We start from the raw sequence: 18232 nt of genomic DNA, 5'->3' as shown, positions 1-18232 counted from the left end.
GCGTGTGCTGACAGCAACAGTGTATCTTATTCTTTTATTCTTTGACTTTTTGCAGTTCATATGTTGCATGAAACAGCATTTCTCAGAGCACATCTTGCCAACACCTTGCCTGCAGCTTCTCTTCTAAAATGCTTTCCTCCTGTTGGCTGATCCATATGCCTGATTGACGAAAAACAACAACAGATCCATCACCAACCCCACAGCTTAACACTTTTACTTCTGAACCTCTAACCAGTGTTGAGCACCAATTTGCTTGCTGCAGAATCCAGTTGTTCCCGTCCAGCCAGTTGCCTGAGGGGCAGGTGCATGTGAAAGGAAGCGAGGGAGGGACTAGCACAGGCGAAAAGAAAAAGGAGGAGAAACCTAACAGAAGTCAGAAATGACTCTTTGAGGTGAAATGGATCCAACCAAGCCCAGGTAAACTATCATTTTTTTTAAACAGCAGTGAGTCATTCTGATTTATTCGTACAGAGGTAGCGAGGAGTGCAGGGTTTTATTTTGTCTTATCAGAAAGTTGTCCTCCTTTTGTAGTTGATTCATAGATACAGTAGATCTGTGCTTGTGAAGTTTGGATTGAGTGAAGGTGTTAAACCACTATCAGGTCTTTCTGTACAGTATTAAAGCACTATTTGTGTTAAATGTTGTTACTCTACACTTTCAGATTGTTTACAATTTGTGATTGTAATCAGGTATGGCACAGGGCTGAAAGCATTCGCCTCTGTCTTTTGATGTTTGACAGTTGACAGGAGCAGATGAGTGACGTCTGAATGACTGTGTTAAGTCTGCTTGTGTGAGCAGGTTTCCAGTGGCTCCTAAAGCTACACTGGAAAATCACTTACACTGGTCTCAGGAGGAATATGATGGTTTGTTTTCATATAGTTCTGCACTGAATAAGGGTCACTTTTTTTAAACCATGCAAACAGTGAAAAGTAGCTTCCTGTGAGATTTGGAAACATTCTTTGACTGTAACTCAAAGCTGCAGCAGGACATGCTGCACAGCTGTGTAACAGGAGCAGGAGACATGGAGACTGTTGGTGTCCTGTTCTGTTGATGCTGTCGTCCACACAATGCAACACTTCAGTTCCCTGGTGTCAATATAACCAGAAACACAATCACATCTGAGCATTAATACAGGAAAGAACAAAGAGTTATTATAGTAATATTGTGTGTTTTTTTGTTGTTGTTGTTGTTGTTGTTGTTGTCTTGCTCATTGTGCATTTCCGTAGTCCTTTTGCGTATTTTCCCTGTAATAGTATGTTTTTTTAAGTCAAATTGTGTATTTGTGCTGTTATTTTGCATTTTTTTAAGTATTTTTTGTGTATATCTGTTGTTGTTTTGATTGTTAGTGTTTTCTCATGTTTTTCTTATCTTTTGGTGTGCTTTTGTTGTCATTTTATGTAATTTTGTATATTTTTCTGAGTAATTTTGTGTATATTATTAACTTTTGTTGTAGTTTTGTGTGTTTTTGGAGTATTTTCTGTATTTTTCTGTGTCTTTTATTGTATTTTCCTGCAATGTTGTAATTCTTTGTGCTTTTTTTTATTGTATTCTTGCTCTTGTTTTGTGTATTTTTCTGTCATTTTGTACATTTACTTTGGGGGCCGCATAAAATTAGACCGAGAGCCAAGTGTGGCCCCCGGGCCGTGAGTGGCATATGCCTGTTCTATATTCTTACCTCTTAAACACCAGTGGCCTTGGGCACCAGTGTTTTGACAGCAAATCTTGATTTAGTTTGTCATAGTCTTTTGACTAAAATGAAATTTAGTCAGAACTATTTTGTTATAGTCTAGTAATAATTTCGTCCCTTGTGACAAAATGACAGTTTTGATTTTATTAGACGACAAAAATAGAAATATTTTAATATAGTTTTTTATTGACATACAGTATATATGTATTTTTAAATTAGTCACAGTCCAGTTATTGTCATTTTAAAAATGTAATTGACTATGATGAACATTTTTAGTCAACCAAATTAACATTGTCAGGAGGTTCTTCTTTAGAAAGTCGCTTTTCTCTATTTCAAAACAGAGCCTTGTAACTACTGATTAAAGATTCAATTCACAAAACCGAGACTGTTTTTTAGGCTTTTACATGTTTACTTTTTAGGTGTTTTAGTGACAGATGGACCAGGGTTATATTTTTGTTTTGAGCCCTGTGAGAGTCTGGCATCCTGTTCATGTAGAACTAGATGCTATGATGACATAGTAATTTACCAGAAGTGTTGTGCACTTTGTTGTTAATGTGAGTTAACTGTGGGGAGTTTTTGAATTGTGTGAAAGTGAAACAGAAACGTTGGGAGATTATTTTGCACTGGTTTGGTGTTGGAATAATTAGTGCAATAACTCTAATTTGTTTAAAAGTGTGAATGTAATCTGTATCTGTGTTTGTTGTTAAAGGTGTGTTTGCTGTAGTAAAGTGTCCATTGCTGTGTAAATGTTTCAGATTCATAGTTTACCATATAAATCAAAGCTAAGTTTAAGGGTTGTCTTTGATAGTCTCCATTAGGTTTCACATTGGTGGAGGGATAAAGGTTGGCAGGTCGATTCCTGTCAATATACTGAAGTGTCTCAGGTAAGACAGCGAACCAATGGAGGATTACTGCCTTTCATGGCAGATCTGTGACACGGTGTGAGGATGAGGTTTGGATCGAAGCCCTTAAGTTAAGCCACGATCATAGGCATTAAACAGACAACAGGTTAAGAAGTTTAATAACACATTCTCTTCAACAATGTACTCTTAACCAACAGACTTAAAGGACAGTGGTTTTATTTCTAGGGATGATAATACAAAAGGCTTCATACCTTTTGTATTAACCTGTTTTTTTTGCATTTGTGAAATCTTAATCCTCAAAAAAAAAAGCTAAGGTAAACACTTTAGTATATAATGTGACATAAAGTGGCTTCATTCTTGCTTTCTGATCTGTGTTCTTTGCTTTAAAGCCCTGTGCCTTTGCACACCCTGTCCTGACAATGAGTTACCCTCACTTCTTTTTCATTTTATTCAGCCTTTCTTCAAAGGCACCGAATGCAAACAACGGAGGGGCCAATGATCCAGTTATGGAGGAAACCGTACAGAGGGACTCTGAAAGCAGAGAGTCCGATGTGAACGTGTCTGCAACAGCAGAGACAAACCAACCCCACAGGGGGTCAGAAGGCCGACAGAAGTACAGCACCATAGGCCACCAGGCAAGTGTGCTACAAAACACACACACAGGAAAATACACAAACAAACAAACATGCATTATATAATAGGCAGTGGCTGTCCGTACGGTTGTCGTATCACTATACCGACATTCAATCCGTACGCAGCACCCCTCATTGGCCAGTTTAGGTCACGTGACTAAGACTAAACCTTACCCTAACCCTAACCCTAACCCTAAAAATTATGGCGATATTGGATTATAACTTAACCCTAACCCGAAACGCTACGTACGTGTACTTCGGTAACCGTACCAATAGCATCGGGGTTGTCCATACAGCAACCGTACAAATAGACACTTTCTATATAATATTACCCTTTGTGGCCAGTTTAGAGTGAATTGAAAAAGAGACTTACAAAGCTGATAGAATTGCTAATGGTTAAAAACATGAAATTTTTTTCTGTCAACATTTACGGCTGAAATTATTTCTATACCCTTGTTTCTGAAGTGAGAAATGTTTGTGTACAATTTGAAAATTAAAATTTACCTTCAGTAAATCTGCTGATATAAACACAAAGAAATTAATTTCTTTGTGTTTATATCATAACATTATGTTCCTGAAAATGTATCGTTGAGTGGTTGAATCAGTGGTTCCCAAACATTTTCTGTTGCGCCCCTCTTTGAAGAACAAAACATTTTCAGGCCCCCCCATTGCAACAAAATTTCAATGTAATTGGTAAAAAAAAATGACCTTTATTGAAGAAGGTCAAAATTGTGATTCTTCTTCAAAACTCATGAAAATAACACAAAACGTGCAATCACATTATTTAAAACAGTAATAATAAAGTTCTTTCAGTGCAAATATTTTTTTTTGTACTATTTTTCAAGCTTAATCAATATAAAGCTTTGTGTATTAAGCCCCGACGGGCAAATCGAAGTAATCTTTTGTAGCTTTTTTGACAGGAAATAATCCTCATTCGATCATCACATTTCAATGTGAATACATTTTTTAATGCGACGCCTCAGACTCAAGGATTAAGTACCATATATTTATCAGCCTCATATTCAAATAACATTAAATTTTTTGAGCTTTTAGATTGATCAATATATTGAGACAGAGGGTTTTCTCTATTTGACAACAAAGCAGGTACTTAGTTTATCTGGTTTTGTCGTCTGGCAGCTCAGTTGTATTTACTGTGGTGTGTATAGGAATGTTCAAAGTAAATTAAGGGACTAATATTAATTAATCCCTGTTTTTTCTCTTTTCCAGAGGCGGACAAAGCAGAAGGTGGTGACTGACTTTGCAACGATAAGTAAAGGATCCTCCACTGGCAACAAACCCAGAACGGCACTCAGACAGGTTCTGTTCAGCCAGGGAGTGTCTGATAAAGCGTCTGAGGTATGACATTGACTCATTAAAGTGCACACTATTCTACAACCAAACAGATATGGACATGCTCCAAACTTGCCCACCCTTTGCCTAAATCAACAGCAGCTTTTCTTGTTATTCTTTTGTGGCATATTTTTAGTTTGAACATGTAACAACAAGCATTGAGGAAGATCCTCTGATGTAATACAGCATCAGAGTTTCCTCAGGTAGTTTTTCCTCCCCTGAATCATGTTCATCTTTTACAGGAACGAGGTCAGCTGGATATGTTGAAGCAGGAACTGGAGAACATAACTGTGCCAACCAGTTTGAAATGGACGTGGAAAGAAGACAGTCAGGGTAGCACGCTGGAGACCAGCTGGACAGACATAGTGCAGTCTCACTCGGTAAAAATCTTACCATAAATAAGAATGGCAGTGCTAAAAATTTCATTAGAAGGAGCAAAAATTACTGGAACCTTCTTAGAATGTCATTCTGGAGATTTAAAACCATTAAAACAGCTTTATTTGCAAAGTAATAGGTTTAATAAACAAACATACTATAATACAATTTTCGTTCTTGGCCAGTTTAAGTGAAATGGTTGTAGATATACCATTAGTCCTTAAAGCTCCCACACTAAGTAAAAAAAACAATCTATAATTCTACAAAGGTGAATTAACAAGAGAGACAGATAATTGGGTGCAGAGATAATCAAGTATAGACGCACCAATAACTACCGATCTGTATAAGTGAAAGAGAAACTGGTGAACAAACTCCCCCATAATGGTGACCAGGTTCAACTGTGTTGAAATGACTTAAATGTGATGAGCCAGCTTTGTCCATTTGGACCTCACCTGGATCTCTAAACATGATACTTTATCATTTCTTCTTAGACTTTACCTTTTCATCTAAGTCAGAGATGGACAAATTCTGCCACAGCGAGAGCCACAAGATTGTAATTGTCTGATCCAAGGACCATAGTATTAACATTAATGTCAGCATTTAGAATAATGACCATCCTGGTGTTAATACAGGGAATAACAAAGGGTTTTGTTTATGTTGTCCTTTTGTGTTGTTTCCGTGGTGTTTTTTTTCTTCGAGTTTTTAGACATTCTGTGTGTTTTTTAATTCATCCTGCCAATTGTCTTGTCAATATGGTACATTTTTGTTGTCTTTTTGTGTGTTTTTTAAATCATTATGTGTATAATTTTTCGGTTATTGTTGTCATTTTGTGTATTACTATTTGTCTGTCATTTTGTGTGTTTAAGTGGTTGTTTAGTGTGTCTTTGTCGTCATTTTGTGTGTTTTATCAATAATTTTTTGTATTTTCTTTATTATCTTTTTGTGTTTTATTTGTTAGTTTGTGCACTTTTTGTTGACATTTTGTGCATTTTGCTGTCGTTTCCTATGTTTCTGGAGTTTTGTGCATTATGTTTGGCTTCATATAACTTCCAACTTCATGAATTATAATTTTGTTTTGGGGCCGAACAACATTTAGGTTAAGGGCCCCGTGTGTGGCCCCCGGGTCGCCAGTTGCCTTTGTCTGATCTAGGTGATAGATAGATTCCCTTGTGCCTTTTCGTGATGGTAAAAAGTCAGGTGACATCTCAGCCAATCAGAAGAGATGTAGTACTCTTATGTCTTGATTCACAGACAATGCCAAAGATGCAGAGGCGCCAACAGGAGGCACTGTGGGAGTTTGTCACCACTGAGCTCACGTACATCAACAAGCTGATTATCATCAAAGATGTATGTACCATCATGTAAATCTCTGCCAAACAGAGCTGAGTAGGATTTTCATAGCATCTCTGTCTCTCTCTCAGCTGGTCATGGCCGCCCTCTCCTATCTGCGTCAGCATGGATATCTGACAGAGGTGAGAAAAACTCACAGAACCTCTAATGATGTTAAAGTATTCCTTTCATCTGAAATACTTGTAGATCTGATTGGTAACTGTGACTTCTATCTGTAACAGGTGACTCCAGAGATCCTCTTCTCCAACCTACCTTTAATACTCAATGCACACCAGCTGTTTTGGCAGGAGGTGATTTATCCCATGTTGCATGAGGTCCGGAAAACTGGAAAGCCATTTGACCCAATAGACTTAGAGGCTGGTTGTATGCAGGTAGGAGCTCTAAATATATATTTATCTTCTGAAAGCATTTTATAAACATATAAAATATGTTTTACATTTAATAATTATTTTTTGTTAGATAGGACTTTAGTTACTTCAACAACTAAACCCAATCTACACCAAAGTACATCTGGACCACAAAATGTTTTCTCAGTTTAAGGTGTTAATCTTGTATGACTTGAAACACTGCTTCAATGTAACAATTCCCTTTCTCTTTTTCCTCAGTTCCAGGAGCGTTTCTCCTGCTATAAGGATTACTGCTGGGAGGAAGAGGACAGTGTGGAATTTTGTTGGAAGCAGACTGAGAGCAACTCACAGTTTCTCACTTTTGTCCAGGTACAGTGCAGTTGAAATAAACACATAGATAAACAATAAAGGGAATGGTTCAGAAACATACACTCACAATTTTTTCACAAATTTTTCAAACTGATTAATGACATAAATCTCTGTTATTGATCAATGATCATGTTGTTGTTTTTAATTATAGTCTGAATCTAATTATTTAGTATCTTGTTTGATATTCCTCCAGAAAAGAGCATACATTTTGAATATCCTACATTTATAACAAATTCAAAGTTCGTTAAATATGGTTTAACCATAACGAAGCCAGATTTACAGAGACCAAAAGCTTGCATAACAGTATGTGCAGAACAGTATCAAACTATCATCTGCATAAAGGTAATACCTAGCATTTGATAAAACCTGAAATGGATTGTTCATGTGGAAAGTAAAAAGCAGTGGTCCTCGAGTCAAGCCTTGGGGAACACCGTTTGTAATTGATGGAAGTGTAAAATGGGATCCTGCGTAATTCACACACTAAGTTTGGGCAAATAGAATAACTTCTTAGAGTCTATGTAGAAGGACAGTATGATCTAAAGTGACATTTAGGCAAATATTTTTTTACTTTAGAGACCTCCATAAAAGTACATCAATAAGAACATTAAAAATAATACAGCTAAAATATCTAGTCTAGTGTTACCCATGAATGTATCCCATACTTGAATCAGATTTCTAATTTTGTTGTCATCACATTGGTCTATTCATTCTTTTTTGTGTTATCCCTTTTGTTCAGTGGGTGGAAAATCACCCTCAGTGTATGCGAATGCGCCTTGGAGACATGCAGGCCAAACCCCATCAAAGGATCACAAAGTACCCTCTGCTACTCAAAGCGGTGCTGACAAACACGCAGGACACCGATGTGCAGCTCCGGCTCAGAGGCATGGTGAGAATAAGCACGACAGATCCAGGAACCCTCTCTCTCTCTCTATCTTTGTTTAATTAAATGTCTGCTTTTGTTCAGTTGTCCAACGTGAACAATTTTTTGGAAAGCATCAACGACTACCTGCGTCTGAAAGATGATGAGCTCGCTCTGTCTATCTCAGCTCAGAGGGTGGAGGCATATGAGGTGGAGGGAATAAATGAAGAAATTGACAAGGTGAAGCACATTTTTGGTGGTTGCTTTGTTTCAGTTTATAGTGTTCGGTTGCCTCGGGGGACAGATTATCTTAGATTAGAATATTTTTGATGTAAAGCCTGAAACCAAACACTTAACTCATTGACAGACTTCAAACTTGCTGCAATATTTTGCTTTAAGATAACTTAAAATGTACAACACACCTTGGCTTGAAAATGAAATATGCTATTAAATTACGGAGTCTAATTCTTCAAAGCAAAAGATAAAAAACAAACAAACAGATTTTCTTTCTGCTGAGTGCTGATGATTCATTTTGGGCACAGCATGTTCGAGAACTCTGCCAGTTCAACCTCACCTGTCCCATCAAAGGAGTGGATACCAAAGTAATACGCAAGTTGCTGTTGGAGGAAAACCTGAAAGTCCGGGGCAGGAGGGACAACAAGGTGAGCTGAGCTGTTGCATCATCAGCGTCATAGTGGTATTTCCCGCCTGCTCATTAAAATCTCTGAATTCTCTTTCGCTCAGCTGGAGGTGGTGGCTTTACTTTTCTCTGATGTGCTGCTAATTACCAAAGTTCAGAAGAAAGGGGAACGTCTGAAGGTGGTTCGACCTCCTTTGGCCCTTGACAGAACATACTGCATACCACTGAAAGATGGATGTATGTCCTGCCTTTCTACAAAAATTATGCACAATGCTTGCATGTGGTGATTATGTGTACAAACAGTATCCATGCCTCTGTCAGATTCTTTTGTTCTTGTGGAGATCGGTGAGCTGCAGAGTGTCATGAACGTCTTCATAATTGTGGCCAGCAGCCCAGAAAGCTGCTCCATGTGGGTGTCCACCCTTCACAGAGCAAAGGTAGGAAACTACAGAGCTTTAAGTCCCAAAGGGAATCCCAGACTAGTTGCTTTGCTATGATTTATTGCTTCTTTGGAACTGATGAAGCTGGATTTATCTGTATGTGTCAAATATCTCGATCAAATGAGACTTGAACTTGATTTCAAAAGTTGATTGTAGTTATTTTATAGTGTGAAAAATTTAGTTTTTATTTTTTTCAACGTATTTTGGACAATTTACCCAATACCATTACGAGACTATTTATTTACATCTTTTACATGTTAACAAACACCTAACAACTGCAGCCAATCAAGAGCCCTAAAAAGCAGTATTATTGGTAATAAGGTATAGAAGTTCATCCATGCACAAAATGTAGATATTTACTTAAGGTGGGATAATTTATCGTGCAACAAGATATACTTCACCAGATGTATCATTGAGTGGTATTGCAACAGGGGGGATAAGATAAAAAGTCTCCCACAATCAACTACACATGAGACCTACTTTTCACCCACTGAACCATTATGTGGAGTCTCAAAAATTCAAGCAAAATTCAATTGCACGCTTCTCTATTTTCTGGCTATTTACGATTTTAAAAATGCAAAAACTTGACGCACCAGCACCCCCAAGTACGCCAAAAATGCATTACGAGATAGGAACTTCCAAAAAAATTAATTCATCCAAGAATCCTGAAAATTGAAAGAGGTAGACCATGACAAGACAAGTAAAAAATATCATTAAGACCATTCATGAAGTCCAGAATCTTGAAAGGCGGCGCAGAGTGCTGAAAGCAGTGCAATTTGGTGAAGGCGGCGCGACGAAGGCATTGCGGCAAAGGCGGCACAGGAAATGGCGGCGCAGGAAAAGGCCAATTATTGTATAATATTGTTATCGCGAACCCATGGTCGTCTGTTGTTTCATATGGTGAGCTCAGAGTATTGTCTAACCCATAATATTTTACCCAAGTATTCCCTATCACTGCTTGTCCTGTCTTGTCTTGTTGAAGGTATTGATTTCACAGAGTGAATTAAGAAAACACCATAGGTAGCTATAAAATAATAAAGACTAACAATTAAAGATGCACTCGCTTTTTCGGTTAATCTAAAGCAGGGGTCACCAACGCGGTGCCCGATTTCTGCCCGACATTGTCCGGGCGGACCATCCTTCACTGAGCGTCGTTTCCAGCCGGACAATAATAACGATTACACCGCATAAGAAGAGGAAGAAGACTCTTCTTCCTCTTCTTATGCGGTGTAATTATATTATTGTAATAATAATATTGTTGTAGTAATAATAACGATTACACCGCATAAGAAGAGGTGTAATCAAATCCAACCATGTGTAGGGAAGTGTTTCTGTTATGGTTATAGCCGTTGTTGTATAGGCTATGTTTAATTTTCCTTTTGTTGATTATTTTTATTTCAAGCATACATTGCATAGATTGATGGATAAATTATGCAATGTATGCCTTTTTTGTTTAATTTTATGTTATTTATTTTATTTATTCTACTACTACCACCATTTACCATTTGCACGGGTACTGTGGAATTTGTTCTTTACTTTATATGTGTTTTTCAAATAAAAGAACACTGTGAAATTGAATTATTTCATTTTCTCTTTAAAAAGCAAGCTCTTTTGAAAATCTCCCTAATTTTGAGGTCTCAAGGTGGTAGCCCTTCGCATTAATCAGTACCCAAGAAGTAGCTCTTGGTTTCAAAAAGGTTGGTGACCCCTGATCTAAAGACTCACAATGGAGCGAAACGCTCTGCTTATTTCACTAATTTTGTTTTGCAAAATAAGAAAAACCCCAAGGTCTTGTTTTCTACTATTGAAAATCTTGTTGCACCATCACCGTCCCATGTGCCTGTACACACACTGGATGACAGTAACAATTTTTTAAACTCTTTTGTAAACAAAGTACAAGACAATAGGGCCAGTATCACTCCTCCCTTGGTTAGCTTGTGTACTGCTTCAACCTCTGTGAGCTCATGGTCCTCCTTCACTTCTGTCAGCCTTCAGGATGTTCAGGTTTTAGTTGGAAAGATTAAATCCTCATCGAGCCCTGTGGACATTGTTCCTACTTCCCTGATCTTAAATGTTTTTGACATTATCGGTCTTTGGATGGTATCATTGATAAACCTTTCAATTTTATCCGTCTCGGTCCCCAACTTCTTTAAATATGGTATAGTGAATCCCATTCTTAAAAAGTCTAATCTTGATCCGGGGGTGTCTAGAAACTACCGGCCCATGTCTAAGCTTCCCTTCATGTCAAAAATCATGGAGAAAGTGGTGGCTAAGCAGCTGACCTCATTCTTGGAACAACATGATTTTTATGATAAATATCAATCTGGCTTTAGGTCAATCCGCTCCAATGAAACTGCTCTTGTGAAAGTTTCCAGTGACGTGTTGATGGCTGCTGTCTCTGGTCATCCTGTATCAAAAACTGGTTGTCATCAAATTACCTCCAGATAAATTCAAACAAAACAGAAACTGTGATCGTTGCTCCTGATAAAAAGATCCCTCTGATTATTAGCTCCCTTGGTGATCTGGCCTCAAACAAGTCTCAGAAACCTTGAAGTTGTGTTTGATCTTTGGAGGGACACTATATCTCTAAAGTAAGGCATTTGTTATCAAAATCAGATCTGGAACTGGTCATCCACGCGTTTATATCATCCCGCATTGACTATTGTAATTCTGTTTTCACTTGTTTTAATAAGTCAACCCTAAACAGACGCCAGATCATACAAAATGTTGCTGCCAGACTTTTGACTGGTGCTCCCAGAACATCCCACATCACCCCCATTCTTTCTACTCTGCACTGGCTTCCAGTCAAGTTTTGCATAGAGTATATAATCTTAGTTCTGACTTTCCAAGCGTTACATAACCAGGCCCCTCAATATATCTCGGACTTGTTCTGCCCCTACACTTCAGGCCGCAGCCTTCGGTCTTCAGGCCAGGGTCTCCTAAAGATCACAAAAACTAAATTTAAAACCCGAGGAGACCTGGCGTTCCAGGCTGTGGCCCCCAGACTCTGGAATAACCTGCACCGGTCGCTCCGGGAGTTCAACTGTGTGGACACTTTATAAAAAAATTACTTACTTATTTACTTACAATAAAACATGATTTTTATGATTTCAAGAGTTGAGGATAACCCTTTCTCTCTTAGACAATTCTATCAAACTCTGCTCAAAAATGCCAAAACCTGAAACTTAAAACCATCCATGTGTCTAAAGGAGCCTGAATGTTTGGTGGTGCAAACTCTCATCAATCCTGGTTTAATTCGTCACAGAAGACAGACTTTGAATCAAACAGCTGTAACATCTGGAAACCTTCCATTAGAGTCTCAATCTCATGAATCACTGAAGTTGTGTTTGCACGCTAAGACTCAGATAAAGAGTTCTTAATCCTAGAGATATAGCATAACCAATCCTCTAATTAATATTTCATCCTCCACAAACTACATTCGTAGCTTACAATATCTATGATAAACAGACAGTGATTTAAGCAGTTTTTTTTTACTGATAATTTGATTTTCTTTTTATTTGTTTCTGCTTGAAAATCAAAACCATTATTTGCAGAAACTGTCTGAATCATTTTTTTTGTTCCTTATGAGTGCCTCACTCATTTTTGCCTCTGGGTGTCATAAATCTGCTTAGACAAACTGAGGCATAAACAATCAAAGTTTCACGAGAAATTATACCAACTCCCAAAGTTGACACAAACACATCAATTTATAATACATTTTTAAGACCCAATTAAAACATCAATATCTTCATTAACCTGAGCTCTCTTTAACAGCAATTATACAATAAGCATAGCTACAATAGATAGAAATCAACTGGGTGATTTTTGTCTGAGAACAAAACATGTAAATGTTTCATTTTTGCTTTATTTGTCTCCATGCTCCAACACACGTGAATCTAATGACTATGCCTTTGGATTCAGTGGCCTGATAATGAGCTACTCTTTACTATCAGCTGTGGTGGAACAACAGAGAATCTAAAATTCTGTTTTTTTTTCATTCAGAGCATGTGAATTAGATCAAATTTCAAACCGCTGTAGGACTGTTACGGATAGATAACTAACTATATTGTCACCTTGCCTTAAATTATTTGTGTAATCAACAATCAGTCTATCTTGGGCAGTGGTGGCCTAGTAGTTAAGGAAGTGGGCTTGTAATCGGAGGGTCAGCGACTCAAATCTCACCTGGGCTTCCACTGTGGGATGTTGAGCAAGTCCCTCCACCCTAACTGCTCCTCAGGTGCCGAACAATGGCAGTCCACCTCTCCTCGGGGATGGGTTGATTGCAGAGAACAAATTTTGTGTATGTAGCTCGGCATATGAGACAATAAAGTATTTTCTATTCTTTATTTCTGCTGTCAGGAAACACTGAAGAAACTGCGACTGATGGAGTACCACAGACAGTTGAGCTCCAAAGGACACCAGGATGCAAACAAACAGGAAGACACCGTAAATGACACGGAGCTAGAGGAACGATCCATCACCCATCCAAGAAGAGAGTCTGTAGTGAGTGACTTCACCAGTGTCCCTCATTCAATGAATGGATTTAACAAAGCGGAGCAGTACGTTTCTCAGGTTAAAGCGGCCTCTAATAATAAAGGATTAGAGTGGGACTCACAGCCCTCTGTCCAAAACCAGAAAGTATTGCACGGGAGCAACACAAGCCAACAACTCGAACCAGAAAGATGTGAGTGGATAGAAATGAAAGGATATCAAAGTATGAACCACATGGAGGAGGATGAAGGTAAAGTCGTTGAATCCAAAATTACTTTTGAAGGAGGTTTGACTCTGAACCACAGAACAAACTCTCCTAATCTGGACCTGTTCAATCAAAGGACTGCAGATCCTGTCAAACACAACACCAGAATTCCCAAGTTGGTTGCTGAACTACCAGATGTTGACTACCCAATGGAGGATGATAGCACTTTACAACATCGGGATCAGCCAAAAACGCTGAAGGAGGGCCCTGCGTTTGTGGGACAAAGACAGCCAGAAAAGTCAACAAAGAAGAACTCTGACTTCCACTTTATGAACCAGGGCATCCTCATGAATTCTGGGAGCAGTCATTCTGGGAAATATAACCTGCTTCCTAATACTTTTAACTTCCCCAAAAATTTGAAGTCACCAGGTTTACGGAAGAGGAGGCCAGCTGCTACATATCAGGGCCCTCAGTTACAACAGCCCTCCTCGCATGGCTTAGAAAGAAGCTGGTCTTCTTCACAAAACCTCTCCTCAGATTCAGAAAGCAACATTTCACTTGAAAGAAATTCTGTTTCCTCCAACAGCAGCTCAGAATCACACCGGGTGTTCACCTTAAGCTCCCTAAAGCCCAACCAAGGCATGTTTGGGAAAATGTCCCTTTCTGAATCAGAGGTGTCCGATGGGAGCCCCTCTAATAAAAGGCCCAATTTAAAAACCCAAAGAAGTACCTCGAACCCCAATATCAATCTCGAAGGAGTGAATATAAACCCCCTTCAAACACCCCACAAAGACAATGAACAACGACCTCACATCTCTCGAAATAATTCTTCTCCATTACTTGGTCTCTTGGAAAGGGCAAAGGAGAGAACGAGCACTAGGAACATGTCCAAAAGAGTCCAAATCCCCACAGCATCCGATGTTGTATCTAGGGTTCCTCCTCCTTCCCCATCATTTGCAACCACGCTGTCACCACCTCTCAGTGAGCAGCAGCTAGACAGAGACTTGGAGGAGGCTCCGGTGCTGATGAGGCGAAGAGCTCGGGCTGTGAGTAACGGATGGAAGGAGCAGCATGTGGATGGAGATGAGAATGACGGCAAGAAAAGGTTAGTATGAGGGTGTACACTTTAACTCAAGCTTATAGCGTGCAATGCTAATGGTAACAACCGAGAACCCATCAAAGGTTGAATCCCTCTTCATAAATTCCAAAATTAAAGCAAGAAATCTGAGCAGCTCAGAGCTCATTCAGCTAACTATGCACTAAAGCAACTTTTCTCAATGTGTGGACTACAGAGTAGACCATTGGTGTTCTTTGAGCGCCCCCTAGGGGTCCATCGGGTAATGTGCCAACATAATGAAAATCGAGGCCTTTCACAAACCATCAATGAGTTGTTTAGTGTTGCAGATATAATGATACAAGTAGCTCTGTTATTGTTTGTCCCACATTGAAGCAAAGCCTGTTTAAAGTCTTGTTAAAGACAAGCCGTCGCCTGCCATTGAATCCAGATACTTTTAATCTGTAGTCTCTTTGGCCAAGTCTTGACTTTAATTTGGTCAAAAATCTGTCAATGATGCTTGTAAAACAAATATTTTTTTAAGTTTAAGGTTATCCACACAGACGGATCCCAAATAAGTGCTTCACGGACGTCATGTAATGATTAGATTATTCTCAGATTAGAACAAGAGAAAAAATAATGAGCTATATAATGGGCATGGCAGACCATCCAAATCCAGCAACGAGGATGGTTTTACTCTAGGTGGAAATTACACTACCTTATCATCACTTCAGTTCCATCTGTAACTGAATGTTTCACACTTTAGGAAATCCTGAGTGATTTATGTACAGTTGTTCACATGTGCATGTTTTGAAACCAAGGCTGAATAATGTGAAGACAAAAGCACTCAGAGAGCATAAACCTCCACCAAGCACCAGATATCATCTTATCTGGATCAGTGATTCTGATAACAGCATCATGGCCAAGAAATGTCTATCCTTATTAATAATAATACAGTAGGTTCAAATGTATAGGCACCCCCATTTCTTTTGAATATTGCCATGAAATCGGATCAAATCCACAATTTAGATCTGATTCGGATGAAACTCAGTCAAACTTCACAAAGACTGGGCAATTATGACTGATATAGAAAATTTTGAAATTTTGTTAATGGTTGAAAGAGGGATTTTTGATTTTTGACACTGATCCAGAATCAGTATATTGATCAGGAACCTTTATAAAATTTTATGGACTCTTCCAATGGCGTAAGGTTAATCTTAAGGTTAAAATGTTGTCAAAAACCATTAAGTGCTTTTGACGTAATCCTGCTAACAGACAAAAAAACAAAACAAACGCTGATAAAAAATATTTCCTTTACATTACATTTTTTTTCTTGTGACTCCTGAACTATCGTGAGCTTGATGTTCCTGGTTTTGATGATCCCAGAGCTTGGTTATTGCTAGACCCTATCTAACTTGTCTGGCTAAAAAAGTGGCTAGATGGAAATAATTAAGGCTCTGAGTTAGATGTACTTACTCAGAGCGGAGAGACCCCGCAAACACATGTTTATGGCATCTATAAATCTAAATAGGCTGTGGGAATAAAAATCTGTCAATTGACAACTGTCTGCTTCAGAGCGACGAATAGAATAGAATAGAATAAAATAAAATAGGCCTTTATTGGTCACTGTATGATGGAACAACATTCCGTGTGCTTCATAAATATCAGTGCACTGAATAAAAAGTTAACGATCTTATATGCATAAAGTGCAACTAACCTCTCCTTTACCCTAAGTGAACTGAAGCCTGATCAACTTTGTTGTGTCGACAAAAATACTATAATTACAATACAGGAAGTGCCTCATCTATTCAATTATCTGAATAAAAAGGATGTTGAACAAATTGATTTAACCCTTCAAATTGGATTTTTATGATTTTGAAAATGTTTTATTTCCTTTTCTACATCATACTTAGTTGCAAAAGCCTCTTCCCATGAAGCTAATTAAGTTAACTGCTTATCAACAGTGAAGGAGATTAAAAATGAGTGTTCAGCAATCTTCACTGTTTGTTTGACGATGCCTGTGATTATATGTAGACCTGTGACAATGAAGACATTTGTGATAAAAGGAGTGATCAGTTGTGGTTGGACAGAGTGATCTGTGTTAATGGAAACTAAGAATAAGAGCGTAACCACAACAACACAGCCCACATTACTGCCTCTTCCTGACCTAATTTAGGTGCTGAGAAATTGCTTTTTCTGCACGAACGTGCATCTTAAATTCTCTCCAAAATCAGACAGAAAATCAGAGTTCCACATGATTCTTTAATATTTCCCACGTGATATAAAGGGACAAAAAAAAAAAAAAAAAAAAAACATTTTCAATCAAAAAAACAAAAACATTCAATCAGTGTTCAAATGCAATTATTTGGGTGTCAATTTTTTTTTGCATTTGAACACTTTTTCTTTTATTGAGAATATTTATTTATTTTTGATTGGAGTAAACTTGTTTGATTGAAAAGGTTTTTTTTTTTTTTAAATTATTAATTTTATTTATTTTTATTTAAAACATACATCTGAGCTCCACTATTTTACAACAATTTTGATCATACCAACAGTTTAAGTGATTGCCGATCACGGTCATTCCAAAAGAAAAATTCCGACCACATTCCTTTCTTTATGAGGATGTGTCCCCACTGTCCTCCCAGTTTTTAATAATGCATTGGACAGTTCTTTACATTATTTTAAATAATATATACTGTACAAGTACAAATATCATCCCTTTGGCATCTATCAAAAATATAAAACCCCAAATAGAAAAGTATTAAATGTTTCTGGTAACTCAAATGAAAATGTATCATGCCTATCTTTGTCATAAATGTTTTACTTTGGTTCCTGCAACGCACATACATGTTTGTTTTTTTTTCTTCTTCAGAAATGAGTTTCAGGAAGGAGAGAATGTGGACTGGACGGGCTGGTGCTTTGACGATGATGAAGTGATGGATCATATACAGCCCAGAGGAGAAGGACTTTTGGTGGGAATCAGCAGATCTTTGGCCTCTATAGGTTTCAATGAATTTTCAGAGCAGGATGACGGAGAGTACAGTCAGGTGTAGCTGTGGATCACCTCGTGAGGTTAGTCGTACTGAGCTGTCTGAAAGTGTCGTGGGTGAGTGCACATTTCAATGTGATGACGCCATGAGGAGAGAGAGCATGTTTTATTACAGAACAAATGCACAAACTGTTCAGACAAATGTTTCTGCTGCACGAACACTTTTAATTTATGACTTTGAATCAACATGTGAATAAAGACCATTATTTTATATATTTTTAGAAATGTGCAGATGAATGTGAACAGTGTTTTGTATAAATATCATAAAATGAATGTATGTACTTTATTTATACGAATATTGTTCTGCTGTTAGAGGAAGTCAATCTGTTCATTTATGTAAGATAATGTTTATTATTTGTTGATTATGTTTCCAAAGAAGTTTGCAGTTCATGCAATGTGCACTTATAAAACTATTAACAACAAAGGCAATAATTACACTATTATTTGTTTTATTTCTTTTCATCATGAAATATGGAACTGTTACAATGAAAATATGTACAAAATATGTTCAAACTGCAGTC

General features: G+C 37.9%; 1 protein-coding gene across 1 annotated transcript; it reads left to right on the top strand.

The window, feature by feature from the left end:
• Positions 1-197: 197 nt before the first annotated feature.
• On the top strand, positions 198-18225 carry plekhg6 (pleckstrin homology domain containing, family G (with RhoGef domain) member 6). The gene is made up of 15 exons (XM_028469745.1): positions 198-417; positions 3005-3185; positions 4410-4538; positions 4775-4912; positions 6159-6254; positions 6329-6379; positions 6479-6628; positions 6863-6973; positions 7710-7859; positions 7938-8072; positions 8375-8494; positions 8577-8709; positions 8794-8909; positions 13272-14713; positions 17535-18225. Exons 1-15 carry the CDS (start codon positions 398-400, stop codon positions 17713-17715), a joined length of 3153 nt encoding a protein of 1050 aa, XP_028325546.1. The 5' UTR covers positions 198-397; the 3' UTR covers positions 17716-18225.
• Positions 18226-18232: the final 7 nt, after the last annotated feature.

The sequence above is a fragment of the Gouania willdenowi genome, chromosome 16 (genome assembly GCF_900634775.1).
Source record: "Gouania willdenowi chromosome 16, fGouWil2.1, whole genome shotgun sequence".
Taxonomy (NCBI): domain Eukaryota; kingdom Metazoa; phylum Chordata; class Actinopteri; order Blenniiformes; family Gobiesocidae; genus Gouania; species Gouania willdenowi.
The sequence above is the reverse complement of the archived record's forward strand: the minus strand, read 5'-3'. Positions and strand labels throughout refer to the sequence as shown.